The sequence below is a fragment of the Chelmon rostratus genome, chromosome 7 (assembly GCF_017976325.1).
Source record: "Chelmon rostratus isolate fCheRos1 chromosome 7, fCheRos1.pri, whole genome shotgun sequence".
Classification (NCBI taxonomy): Eukaryota; Metazoa; Chordata; class Actinopteri; order Chaetodontiformes; family Chaetodontidae; genus Chelmon; species Chelmon rostratus.
Genome location: NC_055664.1, coordinates 6,204,804 through 6,226,229, shown reverse-complemented (window position 1 = coordinate 6,226,229; position 21,426 = coordinate 6,204,804). Strand labels below are relative to the sequence as shown.

Here is a 21,426-nt window from a genome sequence, read left to right as displayed (position 1 = left end):
ACAATTACATTTCATAATACATTTCTGTTGTTTTATGTTATTTTGCAGTTACCATCTGTTCTTCTTCTGTGTTAAGTGTCGTTGTATAATTTCTTTTATTTCATTACATAAGAAAAAAATGTTCTTATGTTTTTAAAGTGCCTTGTCTTAAAAAAGGCTGCAGTTAAGACAGCAAAGCAGCACTGAAAACCCAACATCTTTTGCTTTTTGCTCTGCTTGTTTTGTATGTGACTGTGTTGGTAAAATGTCCCGTGACAGGCCGTGGCAAAGGAAAATAAGTAAATGAAATGTATTGGCTGTGCGTGCACACGAAAACACACTACATATCCCATGACCGCTCGGCTGTAAGTTCAAAGGTCAGGTCGCCTCGCTGAGGTAATAACAAACATGGCGGCGCTCGGTACAGCACGGTGCTTATTTCGGAGCTACTCTCGGGTGAAAAATGTTCAAAAGAGCCAGCAAATGTTGGTCAGATGTAGCGTCAGGACGCTTTGTAGTGGAGCACAAAATGACGGTATGTTTTTATGCGAGGCATTTCGTTGTTATTGTCTTAACTTCTTAACTACAAAGCTGACCTTGTACCATGTTTCGCTAGCCTCGACACTTCCCGTGCTGGTGTCAAACTCTGTGAACAAATCGTCCAGTTTAAGATTGCCTTACCTACTGACAAATGTATAGATCATATAGAAGAATGTTTTATACATTTTTAAAAAAAATGGTTTAGTTGTATAAATTCGGCATTCCGGCAACAGTAGTTAGGGTAGCTAATGAAGTGTCTCCATCTTTGAAAGGTGCAAGTATAGATTGCATGTCGCATTGAAGGCAAACGCTGTATCAGTATTAAAAGGTGCAATTATAAACCACGAGTCTGGCCTGCGCACTTTTACTGGAAAATAGGAAAGAAACAAAGATGTATTAGATCTTTTGTAAAGCTAACTTGTTATAATTATAGTATGACCATACACTGTAGGTAACTAACGTTAGGTAGGTAGCTTTGAGTGCTTTTGTTTATGGACCTGTACTTTGTGATTAACTAGTGTAACTTGTTATCCAGCTCTCTCGGACAAAGCACAGCCCCAGTTCACAGATCCAGCTGTTCAGGACATCCTCAGCAGGATAACAGGCCTGGACCTGCAGAAGGTGTTCCGACCCCTTAAACAGGAGCTGAAGCCGCCCACATATACACTCATGACTGATGAACAACTGGAGGAGGTACCCTTTGAACAGACCATAATAACATCTCAAACACACACACACACACACACACAACACCTGTTTCTTATCGAATCTCATGTGTGTGTTGCCAGGCGACAGAGTTAGCCAAGCAGCAGGCTAAGAAGCTGCTTCAGATGCCCCCCGTCCTGCCGGAGAGGAAGCCCATCAGCGATGTTCTGGCTGAGGACAAGATCCTGGATGGCATGGACACCGCCAAATACGTCTTCACAGACATCACCTACAGCACCCCACACAGGGTAGGCGCATGGTGTTTTGTTTTGTGCGTAACTGAGGCTTGAATGGGATATTTCTTGTCACATGCCTCAGTACAATTAATGAATAGGTGTAGCTTTAATAGCATTAACATAAGCCAAAGATTACAAGACTAAAAGATGTTTGCCGAATAATGACAGTTCACGCTCAACACTTAATGTTGTTATAAAGCTTTGTAGCCCCTTATATATCTTGCATTGTTTACTTGTTCTGAGTCAAGTAAAAACAGTCAGTTGGAGAGTAATTTTAGGATTTTATTACAAAATAATTGGAAAATCAAGTTAGTGGACTTGAGACTTGTGACTGTGCTCATATATGTCCTTATTTACCCTGTATTTGCCTGTTTTTCCTCTAGGAGAGGTTCATTGTGATACGGGAGCCCAACGGGACCCTTAGGAAGGCTACCTGGGACGAGAGAGACCGGTTAATTCAGGTCTACTTCCCCAAGGATGGACGCAAAATCTCACCACCTCTCATCTTCAAGGAGGAGAACCTCAAGGTGGGAAAAGTCTCATCCCTGCTATCTCCTCCTTCATTTATACTGAGCAGATCTGAGAGAAGACCTAGAGCCCAGATGATTTGTGGAGTTGATACCGATGCCTATATTTGGAGGTAAAATATGACCTTGGAGGCAGCTGGATTCGCAAGATCATGCAGCAAGACTCACTCTTCGCTCTTCATTGCTCAGATTGGTTGGAGTTGGCTTGTGATAAATGGTGATAAAAAGACGGTTCAACCAAGTACCTGCCAAGTAGTTTTAGAAAGTGCAGAAAAGTCTAATCAGTCAAATTAAGTGAAAACACCTGTGGGGGGTGTCCAGTGAGCGTGTAGAGGCTTTTCTCATTTATACGTGTCTCTCTGTTAGATGGTGTTTTCCCAGGACCGTCATGAGGATGTGTTGGACCTGTGTCTGGTCCAGTTTGAACCAGACTCTTCAGAATACATCAGAGTAAGATGGCATTGATTTTTGCTGTTATTTTGACCTGCTCACCAACTGCGCTGAACTCTGCAGACTGTATATATCCTGTTAAACCATGAAATTTCCACAGTCAGTTTCTGTATTTTCCTTCGGTTACTTGATGTGGAGTGAAAAATGGGAACGAGAGTGTTGATTGGAAGTTTCTGAATTTAATGTGAAGAGCGTTGTGCTGAGTATCTACAGCATCCAGTGACATTAGGATCATATCCACGGTGTGCGCCTTGTGTTTAGGTACATGCAGCCACCTATGAGGACCTGGACAAGCAAGAAAAATATGAGCTGCTGCGCTCCACCAGACATTTTGGAGGCATGGCCTGGTACCTGCTCAACGCTCGCAGGGTGGATGGGCTCATAGTGGACATGCTGAAGAAAGAGCTGTGAGTTTGTGTGTGTGGTGAATGTATGTGTGGTTAATCAAGAAATGAGACACTACTTTATTTAATCTATGAATATCTATCTTTGTTGGTACTTTAGCCCGATTTTAAATTAGGTCACACCGGCCACTATACCTGCCAGCAAAGAGCTGTGACCCAAACCCTCTGTGTGTGTGTGTGTGTGTGTGTGTGTGTGTGTGTGTGTGTGTGTGTGTGTGTGTGTGTGTGTGTGTGTGTGTGTGTGTGTGTGTGTGTGTTTCCAGGTTCCATGATGCTGTGAGCCTAGTGTCTCTGTTCCACATGGTCCACCCACACAGTGAGTCAGCCCAGGAAGCTGCCGGCCAGCAGGCCACTGGCACCGACCTGCTGAAGGTCAGAACACTCAACCTTGACAGGAAATATCTGCTGACTCTTGCCTCTATTTTACACTTCTATTCACTTTGCTCTGTGTATGTTATGTATTGCCATTTGATCCAGATATTGTCCAGGTCATATAAATTGTGTCCCTCAGGTATTTGAGTAAATCAGGAGTCAGTGTAGCTCTTGAGAGGTCAAGTCAAGGGTAACTCATCTAAGGTTTCCCGTGTGAGAGGTTTGGGTATGTCTCCAGCGTGGGAACTGTGGGGCCAAGTCCGGGACACATCAGGTCTTATTAGCCCTCGCGTCCCCTCAGCCTTGAAGCAGTGGGGAGGGACATTGAGAATGACAGCCATTTAATGTGAAAAGTTAGCGGCAGGAGACACGGGTGTGTGTCTGTCTGTTGCAGTCATTATCATGCAAGGCCTCTCATTTAGTCACGCTTGATTGTGGAGCACATACTTAGCTGTATTTTATTAGTCTGCCACCAAAAAAATTAATGCTGCCATTGTACCTCTAGAACATCTTTTTTTCCCCACATAGCCCCGACCTCTAAGTAATTGGGGTGACCTTTCTCTCCTCTATTATGCTGACCTCTGACCTTTGTCCCTGCAGATCTATGCCCAGAAGGAGTCCCAGAGGGCGGGCTACATCGAGCTGGCCCTGCAGGCGTATGAGCAGATGGCTGCTAAGAGCTCTGCTGTCTGACTGTATCACTCCTAGATAGAAGTATTCAAATTCATCCACAATGAGGAAACCAGAGGAACAGACTGAAAATAGAACAACAGCTTTCTGTTCTTTCTTTTCGGTTGAAGAGTAATATGTTCTCCTCAACTGAAAGGGAAGACATAGTGTACATTTCACGGCCATGGACTTGAAGAGTTAACCTTAAAACGGCTTGTAAGATGTACAAGGTTTGTTATTTATCCATGGGGAGAAATTCTAGTAAAATGCTCTTATTGTCTATGTGTATTTTATTTGAGTCAAACCTGATGGAAGTCATGTAATGTACAAAACAAAATAAAGATCTTTGTACTTGTGACGTGTTGTTGGAGTAGAATGACTGGAGGCCTGGGTAACATGGAAGACTTTATTGATATAATGCACTTTTCAAGTCCAGACACACAGTACCACCCAAACTCAATCTTAAAAAACATACATGTGACACCTCTAACAGAAACATGCTGTAGATTTCCTATCAGTTTATCTTATAAACGAAAAGCAGCAGGATGAGTTGATACAAGCTTTGAGAAGTAAATACGCGCCAAACTATAACAACATCAACAAGAGACAGGTAATAAAGACACTCCTCCTCAGTCCTCCATAGAAATTCAAAACTATTGTTCCAATGAGGTAAGACGGAGCAGGAATGTTAAATGAATGGTTAAATTTCACTTCAAGAATCAAAGCAATGTTTAATCTTAGAGCATTTCTCAGTGGTTTGGATAACACCCTGATCTACAGTGGTGTTACGAGGTATGAGGAAGAAGAGGTACTGAGAGTAATTCTTCATTATTTCCCATGACAGTGCACATTAGGGTTGCAGCGGTATGACAGTGTAATGTTGTAACATGGTATTACAATACCGTGTACATTAGTATTAGTTTACATTGAGTTTCACGTCTGTCAGGACATATTGTGTGAAAAACCAACTGTTTTCACTCCTTTAAGAGACATTATAACTGATATACTGTATACTGTGAAACTGATGTTTTCTGTGACTATCGTACCGTGGAAATCTCATACTATTGCAACCCTTCTGCATATAGCAGTCAGCTGGTGAAGCACTGCACCACTACATGGATTTTTACTGTAGACTGATGACACTTAAATTAGCGATGTGAAAGAACTCAAAAACACAAACTGTCGTGACTGTTGCAGTAATGATTGAATAGCAAACGTTCATCGACAATAGTCTGAGCTGGATACTTTGGCTGGAGTGTACCCTGCACTCACATGCTACTTTATGTCTTATCCCAGTTTCCCCTTTAACATATTTTTGTCCTTTGAATCTACCCTTGATTAACCACAGAAGGCCACTGGGCCGTGGGTTTGGTCTGGTAGGGCTTACACGCAGCCTGTTGATCAAGGCTGTGGCTGAAGTTGAGGTTAAACCTGCTTTCCTGGAGATACACCATTAGTCTATTTATTCCTACACTACCGCAAAAGTACACAAAGCAGACAAGGCACTTGCAGCTTATCACTGTCCTGGGAAACAGCCCTTTGTGTTCTTTGGTCCAAGAAAAAACTGAAAAGTTTGGCTTGTGAAAGATTTCTCTTCCTATTCATTCAAGAAATCCTCATCCAGGTTGACATCTGTGGTGTCGATATCTTCCAGGTCGAAACTGTCCAGGTCCAGATCATTCAGGACCTGCATGTAGAAAAAAATGTGTGGGTGAAAAACAAAAGGTGTTGCATTAAAGGAAGAATTCTTGACTACATACAATTATTTACTTTATTACACAATAAATCTGAGTCCATAATCATGCATCATTATTTTTTTAGTGATTAAGATATTTTTCTGCCGATGGATTAAAAACTGATGTTTACCTCGTCATTCAGCTCTGCCTCCAGGTCCTCTGCTGGCTCCTCAGCTCCCCCAGGACCTGCCTCCTGCTCTGCTACAGTGCCCTCTGCAGGAGCTGCTGCTGGGGATAAAACCTCTGGCTCAGCCTGCAGAGCCACAGCAGGCTCCAGGGTGTCGTCGGGCTTTACTGGGAGAGCCGTGGTTTGTTCCCCTTGTTCTGGTGCTTGTACTGTTACTGGTGTCAATACTGGCTCTGCATCTCCAAGTGGGTCTAGCAGTGGATCAAGGACCATATCTGGAAAAGCCTGGACCTGAACAGGCACATCCAGTGCTGGACTGGCTGTGTCTTCAAATGAGATGAGCTCCTCCACTGCAACAGGTAAAGGTGCTGTTTCTGATACAAGTTCCTCAATAACACGAGTCTCCTCTGCTGCTGTATCTATGATGGTTGGTGCTTCTGAGGAGATGATACCTGCCTCCACTTCTTCATAAACAGGAATTTCCCCAGTTGTTATAGATTCTGTTATATCTGTATCAACTGTCAGACCAGTGCTGACTATGACATCCTCTGTTGCTATGGTTTTTGTCTCACTTGGTGTTTCCTCTGTTGCCGTGGTGGTTGTCTCACTTGGGGATGTTTCAGAAGCAGCAGGTACAGCATCAGTTGCTGGAGAACTGTCCAGAACATCTGTCTCAGCTGATGATCCGACATCTTCCAAGGGACTGGACTGTACCATCCCTGACTCTGTGGGGGAGATCTTTGTGGTGGACTCCAAAATGTCTTCCTCTACAGAGACTGAAGCCTCCTCAGCTTTAGTGATGGTGTCCTCCTCAGAAGACACTGAGTCTGCTTCAACATGCACTTGTGTTACTGTGGCAGGCAGAGGGGATGCTGCTGCTGGGATGAGTTCTTCTTCTATTGCTGAAACAGGATCACTAATCTGATTTACTGGAATGAGTTCTTCCACCACTGTCGCTGCAGATACAGCCTCTGTCACTGCTGCTCCTATGACTGGTTCATCCATGCTCTTCATCACTTCCTGTAGACCAAGCAGGATTATATTCTGTTTTAAAGGACAAATTCAGAGGTCTATCTTTACCAACACTCATACGCCCACATGTAGACTGACACTGCCAATGGTGGAAGCAGCATTTGGATATTTTACTTCAGTAAAAGTACACGTACAAGAATGGAAAAATGCTTCATCACTACACACTAAAAATCTGGGTTAAAAATGGAACCAGCACAGGTCAACATAGCACTGGTGCAATACTGGGTTACTTAGTACCCTCAGCAACAGTATTGCTGAGTTTGTTGTTTTGACCCAATGTTAGGTGTTTCACTGTATCAAACAACCCCTTTCTTGGGTGGATACTAGGTAAAGTTAACCCATCATTGTGTCATGTGCTATGTTGATCCATCCTGATCCATCCAATTTTTAACCCAGTGATTTTTTGAGTGAAGCAACAGTCCTGCAAATTCCACTTAGAGGACCACTGTGTAGGGTTTTGTGGCATCTCGTGGTGAGGTTGCACATTGCAACCAACTGAACACCCTTCGCCTCACTCCTCCCTTTCCAAGTGTGCAGGAGAACCTACAATGGCAGCGAAACTCAAAAAACATAGAAAAGCTCCCTCTGTAGAAATAAAGAGCTCATTCTATGGTAACAAAAAGAAAATGATTCTTCTTGTTGATGTTCTATGTCTGCCATATTCTGCCTAGATCTTGCAAACTGGTTTTACAGGTCAAGTAAAAGTACAGAAGTATTCCTCCTGACCATTTTGGGTGTGAGGAGATAAAGTTCTAAACAATTTCTCCCAAACATTAAGTTTTGGGAGACAAAAATCCACAGTCCTCTTTTCATGCAAACATTCATTCTGAAGTTCAGCAGTAACTAATATGATGCTTCAGCAGTCTGAGGTAGAAAAATCAAAAGGGGAGCTTCCACAGTAACAGCCTTTTTCCAGCAAAATGCCTTCTATGTGTTTTCCCAGACGGTACCGCCCTGGTGAGATGTAGCCGCAGCACAGGAATGAACAGACTAAAACTTCAGATAGATCCCCACTTCATTTGTCTAGCTCAGACTGCTGAGGCCTCATATTAGCTTTGGCTGAACTCTTCTTTTGTCTCCCATCTTTGCACAATATAACCATGCTCGGAAGGGATCCCTTCAAAGCCAGTGCGGACTCCAGGAACAACAACCGTGACTGAGAATTGTTGGAATGTAGATATGAGACTTTTTTCCAGCTGCCATTGAAAGCAGAAAAAAAGCTCCCAGTAGCTGTTTTTCATTCAGATATTCATTCAGGGCTGTCATATAGATATATTTGCTCACAGGGTAAGTTAAGTGATATCTTGATATAACAAATCATGTATAGATGCAAGTCCTGGTCCTCACCTCTGGCTCACTGAGCTCTCCTTTAGGCCCAAAACCTGCAGATTCCTCCAGAACATTGCGGTCCTCATTGGGCTGAAGAGTTAAGAGACAGGCAAAATGAAATCTCAGGCATGATGCTCAAAATACAATTCAATAATGATGAATTAACAAAACCAATTTAACAACTGACTGAAACACTGAACATTTTACAACGTTTGCAACCATGGACCTGGTTCAGTGCAACTTTTAGGATAAAATCACTCCTCGATCGAGTAGTTTTCCTCCACTGACCATGATGAGTGGGTATTCTGCGGCAGGCCTGACCCTGGTGTGAGTCTCCTTCAGGTACTGCTCAGCCAGCAGGGCTTGCTGGAGGCCAGGGAACAGGTTGCTGTACTGGGTGGGGTCAGCCAGAGCATCTGCTGCCTTCTGGTTGACCTTGGACAAACTCTCCTTCCACAGCCTCACCACCCTGGAGGAAGGAAAGCATATGCAGCTCACGTAAAGATACACACAGATATAGACTTGTTCTTATTCCTATATTGAACTTTGTAAATTTTTTTGCCCTATGGGAAGCAAAAACACCAATTTATTATAAATTACAGGCATACTGGTATATGCAATGTTCTGCGGGACGTGTATGGATATAAAGATTAATGTATGCACACAGTCACAGCCAGCACACTGGAGCGCAACACTGAGGCGTATGCTGTGCACTCAAAAGAAACAACTTTACCTTGACACATGGCTGGGCAGATATGTTCTTGCCAGAAATGCAGCTTCTGGCAACCGATCTGTTTTGATGAGAAGGTCCAGACATTTTTCCAATCTGGGCAAACACAAAAAAGTGGGGACGACACAAATAAAATAAATATATATAAACAAGTTTCATGAAATTTGGATTCAAACATAGCTCTCTCCCCTCTCCCCCTCACCTTCCCTGCAGGAAGTAGGTGAGAAAGGCCACATTGGTCTTGCCATCCCTCTCTGCACCCTCAGCCAATCTGCCCACCATGTCGGCGTTGCCCGAGGCGGTGGCCAACAGCAATAATCCCCCATAATCCTGAGCTTGGTGCAGACACTCCTGGGCCAAGCTAAACTGGCACTTTGTCGTCGCGAGCTCTGCCAACTGCTTCCATTTCTGCTCTGACTGGAGCCCCCCCACGCCAAGGTGCCAAAGAGACAGGAGAGAGGATTATCACAGGAGGAAAAGCATGAACCTCAACAATACAGTGAGAAGCACTTACTGGGTCTGGGAGGCCAGGGTTGTGACTCACACACCCCAGTTACACCTGGTATTAAAATGGGATCTGTATCCAGATACATTATCTGGATAATAAGTGATCTGATCTTGCCTTAGTGTTTACAATCAGTATTTGTAACTCCTTCTCATTGTCCTCATTGAGATCAGATCTCTGTCCTTCAGAGCAGAACGTGCGTGTGACTAATTTGAGGTGGTGGGAGATCAGCCCCAGTCTTCCTCGTGAAATCACAGAGTTTTGTGAGTTGCTGAGTTAGGGGAAACTTTATAAACTTTGTGATATACTGTCTATGAGAAATTCTTAACATTTGTTCCCTCTTGTAAATTCTGCAAATGTAATACAATAAGTTAATCTTTTCTTTGTATAAAAAATATTTTGTCAGTTTGTCTTGGTGTGTCTGTGACCAGATAAATTATATTCCTTGTTAACAGCAGATCAGCTGCACTGAGTTGCAAACACAGTTATTTCTTACTGTATTTCATTCATTTCTCACCTGTAATGCCTTCAGTTTCCACACATTTCTGTTGAATAGATGTATAATCAGTTATTAGAGGCTCTCTAAATTTGAACAACATCATTTGTTGGCTAAAACAAATATCTGTATGTTGTGTAGTCTACTGGTGCCAGCATGTTGTATGGATTGTGTTTATCATGCATTTACGCATTTCTGTTTCTCCCTATTCAGATAACGTGTCTGGATTCAGATCGTTTGTGTGTGTATGTGTGTGTGCTCTGACCTCTGCCTCCAAGGCCAGTTGGTAGGCTACGTTGACCTCTCCCAGCTGCAGGGCCAGGTCAAACCTGTGTTCTGGGTCAGTGGAGACAGCCAGGGCCTGCTGTCTGAAGCCCTGCGCAACACACACAAAAAAACAGTTATTAACAGTTTTATTCCACATATCCTGCTCTGTCATCTGTTTTTAATGTAAAAGACAAACAGTGACCAACAGTGGAAGAATGGATATGAGAAACTATGTGAATGTGAAAAAGTGAAATGGTTAAAGAGGCTGCGTGAGAAGCAAAGCCATTCCCATTCTAAAAACCTTTTAAAAGAAACACACAAGAACTCTGCCCAGATGTTTACTCCATCTGGAGGCCTGATGTTCTATAAATTATGCATTCATCCAAATCCTGAATTTACCGTCAGTTCAAACAGAAAGAAAAGCAAGGAGGTGCGCAAACGTTGCAGAGCAAACTTACCTGTTTCTCCAAAAAGTGGGCTACCCTGATCCTTTGCTCCTTGGGAATTGTGGGTAGGATCTTGTCGGCCGTGCTGAAGTCCCTCCTCATGACAGCCGTCTGGTATTCCAGCACTGAAAGCAGCAGGGAGTAGCTGATGACATTCAGCTCCTTGTCTCCCAGGTACAGACGATCATCCTTTGGGATGTAGCCCAGCAGATATGCGGTCCTACACATGAGAAAGACCAATTGCGCTGAGTCACATTTGTTTTGTCCTGCTGCCATATTTGTAGCTTTGCTGGTACATCTTTGTACATTTACATGCATGCATGCACCGTACCTGTCCAGGTGAGCAATGGTGATGATCTCCCCTCCAACGTAGTAGTTCAGTCTGTTAAGAGAGCTGGTGTAGATGAAGCAGTCTCCCACCCAAACGCCTGTCTTCACCACTTCTGGGATCTCCCCCAGCACCTGGTTGGTCCGGAAATAAAGAGAAAGACACAAATAATCATTGAAGCTACAAGTTAAACTGTATTAATTTCTTAAAATATAAGACTATCTGCATCTTACGGCTTTTCTTACAGCTTTTCCATGTTACTGAAAATCAACTGCTAATTGTTAAAAATAAAGACACTAGCAGCTGGCAAAATGTCTCTAAAAATGAACATGCAGTAGTTAATAAACTTTTTTTTCTGCTTGTCGTCATGTGTCTGTGGAGGGAAAGTTTTCCGACCTCGAAGGCGTCCTCAATCCCGTCTTCTGTCATCTCTTCCTTGGACTCCTGAGCTGCTGCAACTCTCTCTGGCAGATAGCGCAGCACGAAGAAAGACTCATCTGTAGCGATGCACACAAGCTCACCGGAGTCCGACCAGAAGATCTGACGGCAGGAAGACGAGACGTTACAAGAGGGCAATGGAAAGACTGCTGGACATGTGCATGCCACAGCCGCATGACTCACATGTTTAGGCTGGATCTCGATACGGCGGATCAGTCCTGTGCTCTCCCAGTCACAGAAGGCCAGACCACTGTTTGACCTCACTCCCAGTAAGAAACCACCAAAGATACCTGCGGGACAGACGGATGCTGAGCATTACACACACACACATACACACACAAAAACTGTCAGGTCAAACAAAATAGGAAATGAAGCTCACCTTCAGCCCCAAAGTCTGGTTTAAAAGCCTTCTTCTCTTTAAAGTTCTTAAATATCTTGACCATACTGTTGCCTTCCCTGACGGCATACCTATGGAAATAATGTATATATATTATTGTATGTATATATATTATATTTAAATATAATGTACATGACCACATCAGTGAAAGGAATACCTCAGCTTTTTGGGATATACATTATTCGCTTAAGAGCTGTTATCTTAGCTTAACAGCTTAACAGCTGGCCTGGCTATGTGGCACTGAGCCAGGCTAGCTGTTCCCTCCTGTTTCCAGTCTTTATGCTAAGCTAAGCTAATGGCCCACTGGCTCCGGCATCACATTCAGGATACAGACCTAGAGTCGAATCGATCTTCTCACCTAACTCTTGGCGAGAAAGTGAATAAGCGTATTTCCCAACATGCTGAACTCCTCGTTTCAGGTGTTCAGGACTTACTGCGAGGAGTCATGCGCCCAGACAAACTCCAGGGCTGAGCCGAAGCTCTTGTTCCTCAGGGCCATGGCCGTGTAGATGATATACTCCCCATCTCCACACACCACAACAAATCTGCAGATACACAAAGACACAACTCAGCATGTAGGTAGGCAGTGACGCACCACCTTTTTTAGTCATGGCGCAATTGCAGTCTGCATCTGTCAAAATAATAGTAATATGATTTGCTTTGCATGTACAGTGTTATAGGGCTGATGTGTGCAGTCTCAACACAGTCAAACAACCTGTTTTTAAACATTTTTTACTGTGTACTCCTCAGATTTTAACATCACCGCCCTCTCCACCTACAGCGTACTGCCGCCTCACCTCCCATTGGGGCTGTGCTGGATGGTCTGGGGGTAAATCTCACAGCTGCCCATGTCTTTGACACCCAGCGGCAGCCTCTCTCCGTCCCCGATCTCAGCCTCTCCCATGGCCTTCAGGTTGGCCTGCTGCACCTCGGAGTGGCGAGCCCACATGACCTTCCCGCTGGAGTCCATGGATATGGCTGGCTCCTCCCGACCGAGCTGAGACACGGAGAGAGAGGAGGGTGAGGTGCAAAGTAAGGAAAAAGAGAAGAAAAGGGGCGCAGAGGAATGCAGTGATGGGAAACTGCTGGTGGAGAGGAGAAGGCATCACTTTCAGATTAACAACACATCAACAAATGTTCCTTCATCCTACACAATCTGCTACATAACAAACTCCACATAAGGGTGTAATATATGACTGCCCATAGCTGCTGTTGAGAATACGCAGGTCATAGCCTCTATTTTCTCTGGAGATTCGTGTGTCTTAAGAACCTGATGTTGTTTACGATGTATGTTAATGTTCAATTTTCCGTTCACAAGAGATTACTGACATTATTTCCTATCTTGTGTAGTTCCCAGCCGCTGTCGTCAGGGCGCCATCGACAAAGAGGGGCTTCCAGGAGCCCTCCAATTCGACCTTGGCTGAGGACTGATACTGGGAAAAACTGTACTAACTACATGACAATTGCTCTAAAAATGCATTAAATTGGAGCATTTTCTGAGATGAGTGGCTCATACCAGCCCAATCCTACATGTTTACACTTGTCATTTCCCTCTAAATATGGCAAAATCTTTATATCCTCTAGAATCTGTCATTAGGAATAATAATCCACGTGATCCACATAATCCACAGTTAGTCGGTGGTGCTTAAAATGTAATGTATGAAAACATCAAACTTCTGACAGCTTTATATGAAACAGCTCAGTATACCTTGATGATGATGCTGCCTTCATCATAGCCCATGGCCACACTGTTGGAGCCAGGCTGGCCACATATGCACCACACCCTCTCCATGCCATAGTTGAGTGTGTTTTCGAGTCGGTAGGTGTTGGAGTGCCACACTCGAACAGTGCCTAAGGAAGGAAAAAGAGGTCAAACTGAACCAAGGTTTTGGACTCTCTATTTGCTGCGTTTGTGTAGCTGTGAAATGGTTCAGAATATCTGATACATGATAATATAAATGAAAATACAGAACCTACCATCCTCAGAGCCTGTGAGGATGATTGGCAGCTCGGGATGGAAACTGACGCAGGTCACATTCTGGGCGTGACCCTCCAGGGTCTGGACACAGGTTTTGTTCTGGTAGATAAAAACACACAGCACACACACACTCATCACATAATGTCACATGACAATACAAAATACATGGATGTTCAGATATAACAATACATTTCTGCAGCTCTTATATACAGTATATGGTTCTCATGTGAGGTTCGCTGTATAGCTTCGTTTTGGGAACATCTACTTAAATACTGAAGAAAGCAGGCTGCCAAGAAAGACATCTATTTGAGATAAGCCAATTATTGGCTCTGGGTCAAAATACGTGTACATTGTTTTACAACTATGGCTTTGATGAGGCCCTCTGTAATTGAATTCTGGAGCGTGCATCTAGATGACTAGTCGACTAAACGTTACTACCCTCGCTAGCCTCGCCTCGAGACCAAATATACAGTATAGTAGGTCAGACTTACTATTATTATGTTTTTATCAAACCCATTTAAATTACAGGATAATGTGTTCAAAATACATGACAGGGTTTCTGTTATCCCGTAAGTACTAAGTACATATATAAGTAATATATAAGTATATTTAAGTCTCTCCAGTCACAATGTCTGGTGAAAATATTCCGGCTCGTTAGCTGTTTTCTTCCGAGGCTTCTCTGATGTCCGTCCTTTCTCTCGTTTATCTCCCAATTCAGTGAATTAAGATTTTATTTCAACCAACACCTAAAAGACGAACCAAAAAGGTTTTGGTGAGTTTTATCTTGTTTCTGTGGAGCTTGAACAAAGTGTGTTTTATGATGATAAAATGAGCGTTTCTGTGAATGGAGTCTGGTGGCTTTGGACAGAGCACTATAGCAGCCGTTTCTGGTTAAACAAAAAGGATCTTACTCTTGAACAAATCAGGATCCTTTCCATAATGTTGTCAGACACTTAGAATAACAATCTGAGCCTGTCAGTGGCAAAAAAACAAACACTTTTAGTGGACGTACATTGAAGGTGGGAAAACACACAGAGGGATGATATTACTGCCGAATACTGAATCAATTTCAAAAATTGGTGCCCCCATTAGTCACTTGCACAAGATCTTAATGTGCTGTTATTTTACCACTTCATGTTAAGACCAGAAGCTACATATTTCATTTATTTGAGTTCCATTATGTTTTCTATTCTCCATTTTACTGCCAATAGTCAGCCTGCCCCCATCCCAGGGCATCAACTAGCAATGCTACTGTAAACCCATCCGGTGCTATATTACACACTCAGAGCAAGGTGACGTAGTATAAAGGGGAAGAGAGTTTTGCAAATGGAGGAAGGTGGGGGGTTGGATGGGTCAGACAAACAGACGACATCCACCCAGGAGACCAGGGTTTGCATCGCGTGAGAAACCAAAAGTGAAACCGACAGTGAACGATCTTTCCCTAAACCAAACCGAGTAGTTTCGGTGCCTAAAGCAAACCGAAGTGCGACCGTTCCACAACATTAACCAGGTGTCAGAAAGGCTTTGTGCCCAGAGCAACTGCTTCGGCCATCGCTGAAAGCCCGGTGCACCTCCTACAGATGCTAAAGGTGTGTGTGTGCGTGTGTGTGTGTGTGTGTGTACGAGATGCCAAGAGGCGTGACAAAGCATCAGTGTTCGAGGCACTGGGAATGAGAACAGGCTGGAACTGTGCAATACTTGTTCAGCTAGATAATAACCTATAGGTGAAGCACACAGCCTGAGCTGGCTGTTCATTTCTGAAACCTTTCAAGTAGACAGTTACTTGGAGAAAGTGTGGGAGGTGAGAAAAAAAAGCCCTTCATCAGGATAAACTGCAGGTTTGTGGCAGCTCTTTTAGGCGTGCAGTTCACTTTGCTACCTGATAATCCCAGATCTTGACCAGGCGGTCGTCAGCCCCTGATATGAGGTAGGGCTTGTCTCCTCCTTTGTAGTAATCAACACAGTTGACCCCCTTCTCGTGGCCCTCCAGAGTGAAGTTGGGAGTCTTGGAGCCCAGCTGCCACACCTGCAGACCAACAGGCAGAGTTGAAACATGCAGAAGGAGAGTGTGAATGGGAGACAACGACAACAGACTGATTTTAAGATTTTGTGGAGATTTGTAAATATCAGTATATCATTGTCATTTTGTAAACAGTATAAGCAACTGCGGCCTTGTTCCAGATGACTGGAAGCCTCTATCTTGCAGAAGCGGTGTTGGTAGTGGTAGACTTTCTGCAACTTATTTATCTGTTTTTTGGCTTAGTGTCTTCATCTGGGTCCTCTGTTTACCTTAACGGTTCTGTCCAGGGAGGCGCTGGCAAACTGGTTGTTGTCTTTGGGGTTGATGACGATCGCCATGACATAGTGAGTGTGCCCCTCAAACACTTGACTGCACAACCACTTCCTGTCCCAGTCCCACAACTTGATCAGCATGTCATCTGGAAGCACGCAAATAAACCACAATGATGATGAGTATGCGCTGAATACGCCATACTTTTCTACTTGTAAGTTTTAGTTTGGTGTAACATGTGACAGGTGAACTCTGGGTGTTTGTGTGAGTGCTTCTCCCCTACCGCTGCTGGTGAGGATGTAGGGCTGCGTAGGGTGGACAGCGATACAGCGGATGTAGTCAGCGTGAGCCTCAAACATGTGAACGCGCTCCAGGGTGTTGTAATTGAACACACGGATCACCATGTCATCCTGGGGACATACCGAGAGTTTCACGAGTGCAGCAAAAAAAACAAAAAAAAACAATTGCAAATGTACTGTAAGTTAAGATACTTACTGCTCCAGCAATGACCCAGTGTTTCCTGGCTACAAACTTGGCCACTCTGACAGGCAGGTCGCACAGCTCGAAGGTTTTCACCATCATCTACACACACAGGATCCAAACCTGATTATCAGTACACACACTCAATCAAAAGCTCAGATGAAGAGATATGAAGGGATTGCATGTGAAGGCAAGACCCAAAGGCGATCTGAGTGATTGGAGGACAGCATGACTGGCTGATAGTGACCTGTGTCTCGTGATTCCAGACCACCACGGTGCCGCTGTAGAGGCTGACCATCATCCACGGCTCAGTGGGGTGCAGATCCGCACTCTTCACCCGGTCTGACCGGGCTGTCAGCTTCCGCTTGATGTCCAACCGCAGAGGCTACAACATATGGTATAATAAAAGAAAGATAAGGTAACTAAGGCGACTAATCAGCTTGTCTTGACAGCAGGTGATGGTCTCTGCCATCAGATTGTAAAAACACTCATTCAGAAGAATATCAGCAGCCTGCATCTGGAATATTATATACGTGGCATGTAATGCATTGCAGACACTTTTAATTCAGAGGCTTGCATCTTGTGAGGCAGAAGCATTTTCCATCACGTGGTCTATTCTTTCAGCTTCTGCAGGAGGTTGTGCAGGGGGTGTGTCTGTTGCTACTTGCCATTCCACATTTTACAAGCATGACCGCTCCAGGCTGGCCGAGTCTTTCAAGTCGTGTCATGTCAATAAAGATTCGCAGCCTTTCACTTATCTACTAATATTGGGATGAATGTATGTTTAAAATGTCCCTTTAAGCAAATGTAAAAACTTAATTCTACATAAAATTGATACTTTTCTGTGCTGGCTCTTACTTTGATGACCATAAAGTAAAGCTCCCATTTTTGGATTCACTTGTTGCATACGGCTGCGGAGCGTCTGCTGTATGTTTTGCATGTTTCCGATTCTGATGCTGAAGCGCAACAGCGACAAACGCACCAACAAAGTAATGGAAAAGTATGTTTGTCTGTTCCGCCTACCATGTTTCCACGTCAGTGAGTCTCTGCGGCGCTGTTCACTGATGAGACCGGCCTCCCTGCTGCTGGAGCCGCGCTTCTGCTGCGGAGCTCACTCTCAAAGTTTAGGAAGCAAGCGTCCAGGAATTAAAACAAAACCACTTCCGGTAGTGGTTTTCATAATAAATCTCGAAGCTGTCGGGGCTCTCAGAGTAGTGAAACAAGCTGCATAAAAACTAAAACTATACAGAAGGACTGCACACAATTTGTCATCTAATAGCCCAAATATAATAAAAACAAAGAAACAAAAATATGTTTTCTACATAAAGGACAAACAGCTATAACAGGGGGTCTAAATATTGCAAGCATGCATGGAAACCCTGCACTGAATGTTGTATTGGCAATGTAAAAAGCAACTTAGTGCTTTATGTATATGAGTATATGCATGCATGCTTGTCTACATGTAGTATATACACCCTGCTTTGATTTGCATTTGACAATAATCAATAATAAGAACATGCTATTGCAAAATGTGCATGTTAAATTGTAATATACGTAATTTTTAAGTAGTGCTCTCCCAAAGCTGTAATTTTGCGGCGACCACAAACGAATAAGTGTTGACTCTGTTTTCATTTTAATATCTGAACATTTTCGTTGACTAAAATGGAACGCTTTTATTTTGAAGACAACACGCCCACTTTCCGGTAGACACTAATTGCCTTCTTTTGGCGACGTGGATCCTCCAGCGCTTCCTGTAGGAGCAGCTGGAGATCCGGCAGAACATGTTGTACCTGCGAGCTTGTGCTACACTGTAAAAAAAAAAAAAAAAACACAGGCGACACTAAGACAGCCCACCAAGTTTAGTCGTGAGACTGAATCCCTGCACTTTACTGAGCATATGCAACAAAATATGACCATGCATTCATGTGGTCTTTTTGTGTCATTTAAATCTTTCAGAAAATGTCAGGCTGGATATGAGGCTTTGACATTTTTTTGTAGTGTCATCAGAGCCTCCACATGAATTTATAAAAATATTTAAGACCGCTTTCTCCGTAATTGTAGCACAAAGTCTAATAGATAACACAAGAAAAGAAAAGAAAAGGTGTATTAAATCAATTTATTACAGGTCTACACAATTACATTATAAATAGACAGCAATGTGCAACACGTGACAGATGGCTTTGTGCAGGTAAGAGTCTTTCCCATCTTACTGGGCCTTCTTGAATACTTGGTGGCAGACTTTGTCGAGCACAGTGATTTCCTGAAAGAGAAGGCACAGACTTTTAGACTGCGGGTCCAGCATGATGCAACAAATATCTCTTTGTTACGTAATCAGGCAGCGCTTAGATCTGTGTGTTTCAGATAGTGATTGATTATCTGTTTTATTGTTTGAGAGATATGACACCAATCAGCGTGATCTAATTACGTCCGCTGTTGAATGTGTCCAGCTTTAGAGAGTGAATTTGCAGGCCGCTGCAGCTGCGATCACGGAACAACAATGAGTCTTGTCCCTCACCAGGTGTAGCAGGTCTCCCTCAATCCAGTGTTTCCAGCCGCGGTTTTCCTTCTCGCCCTTCTGGACACACACCAGCTTGTCTCCATCCCAGGTAACCAGTGTCTATTATCACCACACACACAAAAGTCATTTCTTGGTTGTTATTCAAAACTGGTGTTTTGTAACTGCTGTCAGTGTCATTGCTTTGACACAGAGAGCTGCCTCACCTTGACCTTTCGGTTGTCCAGCCCCTTTGTGTACTCCTCAAACTCCTCTCCGATGGTGTAGTTGACCTCGTAGTTTCTGAAGGTGCTCAGGGTCTTTGTCTCAAACTTGTCTCCGTTCTGGACAATCACTTTTGTCTGATGCAGGTGGGCGGCTATCTTTCTGGTGGCGAAGTCAATGTCTGCAAGCGCGGACACACCCACACACACACACACACACACACAAGATTGAATGGGATTTAATGCGGGTGGCAGGAGTTTTATAGCTCTGGAAATAATTTTTCCATCCTGGTTCGATGTGTAGTTTATATGATCTAAATCCTCATGTGCACAGACACACCAAAAGCACACATCGGACACACATGGCAGCACAGCGCAGGCCACTTATTATGATTCCTCTCCTGCTGGTCGCTTTGACAGTCTCATTTACCCTTTAAAAATGACCTTGCTCCGAGTCAGAATGGGCCTTAATGAATTCCTCCGCCCCGTTCAGCAACGGGCCCTGCCAAAGAGAACCACCCACCCCGACCATTTAGATATTCATATCCCATTTGCCTTAAAGTGAATTCAATTTCCTCCCATCACTCTTACAGATGAGGCCCCTATATTTACCCATCGAAATAATATTTTTGACCCATTTCCATAAGGATGTCATTTTCCTATCCGCTCGATGGAAATGAGGTGCAGGCGCTCAAGATTTCTGGGATTTTTGTGTGAGCTGAGTGTACCGGGCTTGTTTTATGAATTGCAGATAGAGCTGTGAAAAATGAAAGTGTTTCCGGGCCTGATCAATGACACGGCAAAAGAAGGAGAGCCCAGCGCTGGGCTCTCTCTCTCTCCCTCACTCTCCCTCTCTCCGTCTCTCTTTTTTTTATTTCTTAAATGACGTCTGGCCTGCTGCCTGATCCAGGGTCTGAATCTGTCTTCCTTTGCTGCGGATCGCGAGGATGAAAATGCAGAAAGGAGTGAATCAATATTTATTTGGCGTGGTAACAGACGGCAACCACTCACAGAGTGGAGGTTAACCTGGCCCGACAGCAGCTCAATGAGGAAATGAAGCAGTGCCAGAGTAACCTCCCAACACACACACACGCACACACACACACACACACACACACACACACACACACACACACACACACACACACACACACAGATAGCTGGTCTCTCACTCTTCCTGTCACACTCCCTCCAGATTTTCTGCTCAGGCCTCCCTCCCTACTTGGCTGCATCTTTAATGAGCGTTACAAGCCACAGTCTCCCCTTCGACTGGATGCCGTTATGCATTAAGCAGGCAGTAAGAGGGCAACTTACCGAGGGCCTTCATGACTTCCTCGAAGTTCTCATTGCTCACCATCTCCCAGCGTCCATTGTAATCTGCAGGCATTTTTGGCTGGTGTGTAGTGGGCGTAGCAGTTTGCTTGCTGGTTGGTCTGTCACACTGAGAGAGATTTCAAGAGAGAGTTCAACCCTTTATATACACTGTGTGTGTGTGTGTGTGTGTGTGTGTGTGTGTGTGTATGTGTGTGTGTGTGTGTGGACCGAAGGACATAGTCCGCCTGATAATTCCCTCAGGACAGAGATTGTGTGTGCGTGTGTGCACTGAGAACACACCCCTTCAGTATGTAATGCAACCATGTGCCTGTGCACATGCGTGTGCGTCTGTGCATTAAGTGTGCGCACGCTGACTTGGATGCACTTAGAGATTCGGCTCCACTTTTTCAATCCCCCATTTCCTCCCAGCAAGCCGGCTTTAGCAGCTACACTTTCTAATGCAGCGGCATGGAGGGCGAATGGATAGGAGCAGGGACGGAGATGAGGGCACCCTCAAGACTGAGTTCATGTCTCGAGGGTGTTTTTTTTTTTTACATTTTGAGCCTGCAGTGGAAAGATTCTGCTCTGGTTTCATATCAAAGGACAAAGTTCAAGTGAAGAAATTTTGTTGGCTCAAATGCAGCTCCACAACAGTGTTTACCAGGCCGAAGTTGAAACTTTTTTTTTCCAGTCTTGACTTAAAGGTGTCTTTAAGAATTAATTCAAGATAAGACAACTCTCCTTGAATCAACTACTTTATTAACACGAGAGTGTGAGCATGAGTGCACATATTTATACCAATGTCTTTGTATCGGTTTATGCAAAGTGACGGCCTGGTTTGTGTGAAGGTCACAGTCTTATTGCAAGGCCACGGCTCGTTATTTACGCGTGAGAAATGTGAAATTGATCGCGATTTGCTCTCCAACACCTCCT

General features: G+C 44.0%; 3 protein-coding genes across 4 annotated transcripts; 1 reads left to right on the top strand and 2 right to left on the bottom strand.

Moving 5' to 3' along the window:
- Positions 1-386: 386 nt before the first annotated feature.
- mrps22 (mitochondrial ribosomal protein S22) lies at positions 387-4,225 on the top strand. Its single transcript, XM_041941231.1, has 8 exons — positions 387-514; positions 1,055-1,212; positions 1,308-1,472; positions 1,844-1,987; positions 2,354-2,437; positions 2,699-2,844; positions 3,105-3,213; positions 3,814-4,225. The coding sequence occupies exons 1-8, from the start codon at positions 388-390 to the stop codon at positions 3,904-3,906; spliced, it is 1,026 nt and encodes a 341-aa protein (XP_041797165.1). The 5' UTR covers position 387; the 3' UTR covers positions 3,907-4,225.
- Positions 4,226-4,280: 55 nt separating this feature from the next.
- LOC121608889 (coatomer subunit beta'-like) lies at positions 4,281-17,584 on the bottom strand. Of its 2 annotated transcripts, none has more exons than XM_041940309.1 (22): positions 17,485-17,584; positions 16,709-16,846; positions 16,477-16,563; positions 16,265-16,391; positions 15,981-16,129; positions 15,571-15,717; positions 13,691-13,790; positions 13,422-13,564; positions 12,511-12,710; positions 12,148-12,258; positions 11,696-11,784; positions 11,500-11,606; positions 11,275-11,418; positions 10,882-11,012; positions 10,563-10,770; positions 10,103-10,213; positions 9,039-9,253; positions 8,840-8,932; positions 8,395-8,575; positions 8,125-8,196; positions 5,749-6,789; positions 4,281-5,569 (listed from the first exon to the last, which is right to left on the bottom strand). In XM_041940309.1, exons 1-22 carry the CDS (start codon positions 17,485-17,487, stop codon positions 5,480-5,482), a joined length of 3,687 nt encoding a protein of 1,228 aa, XP_041796243.1. In that variant the 5' UTR covers positions 17,488-17,584; the 3' UTR covers positions 4,281-5,479. The 2 variants fall into 2 exon arrangements, with proteins under 2 accessions (XP_041796243.1, XP_041796244.1); XM_041940310.1 differs by having other exon boundaries at positions 5,749-6,765.
- Positions 17,585-18,609: 1,025 nt separating this feature from the next.
- LOC121609361 (retinol-binding protein 2-like) lies at positions 18,610-20,608 on the bottom strand. The gene is made up of 4 exons (XM_041940967.1): positions 20,494-20,608; positions 19,183-19,361; positions 18,977-19,078; positions 18,610-18,721 (listed from the first exon to the last, which is right to left on the bottom strand). Exons 1-4 carry the CDS (start codon positions 20,564-20,566, stop codon positions 18,668-18,670), a joined length of 408 nt encoding a protein of 135 aa, XP_041796901.1. The 5' UTR covers positions 20,567-20,608; the 3' UTR covers positions 18,610-18,667.
- Positions 20,609-21,426: the final 818 nt, after the last annotated feature.

Excerpts from the sequence above, each read along its gene's own strand:
- mrps22 (XM_041941231.1), top strand. The coding sequence starts at position 388 with ATGGCGGCGCTCGGTACAGCACGGTGCTTATTTCGGAGCTACTCTCGG. Across the intron at positions 1,213-1,307 it reads CTGATGAACAACTGGAGGAG|GCGACAGAGTTAGCCAAGCA; the intron begins GTACCCTTTGAA and ends GTGTGTTGCCAG. Across the intron at positions 2,438-2,698 it reads ACTCTTCAGAATACATCAGA|GTACATGCAGCCACCTATGA; the intron begins GTAAGATGGCAT and ends CCTTGTGTTTAG.
- LOC121608889 (XM_041940309.1), bottom strand. Across the intron at positions 11,419-11,499 it reads TCGAGATCCAGCCTAAACAT|ATCTTCTGGTCGGACTCCGG; the intron begins GTGAGTCATGCG and ends TCCTGCCGTCAG. Across the intron at positions 11,013-11,274 it reads GGATTGAGGACGCCTTCGAG|GTGCTGGGGGAGATCCCAGA; the intron begins GTCGGAAAACTT and ends CGGACCAACCAG.
- LOC121609361 (XM_041940967.1), bottom strand. The coding sequence starts at position 20,566 with ATGCCTGCAGATTACAATGGACGCTGGGAGATGGTGAGCAATGAGAAC. Across the intron at positions 19,362-20,493 it reads GGAAGTCATGAAGGCCCTCG|ACATTGACTTCGCCACCAGA; the intron begins GTAAGTTGCCCT and ends CCGCGCTTGCAG. Across the intron at positions 18,722-18,976 it reads AGGGAGACCTGCTACACCTG|GAAATCACTGTGCTCGACAA; the intron begins GTGAGGGACAAG and ends CTTCTCTTTCAG.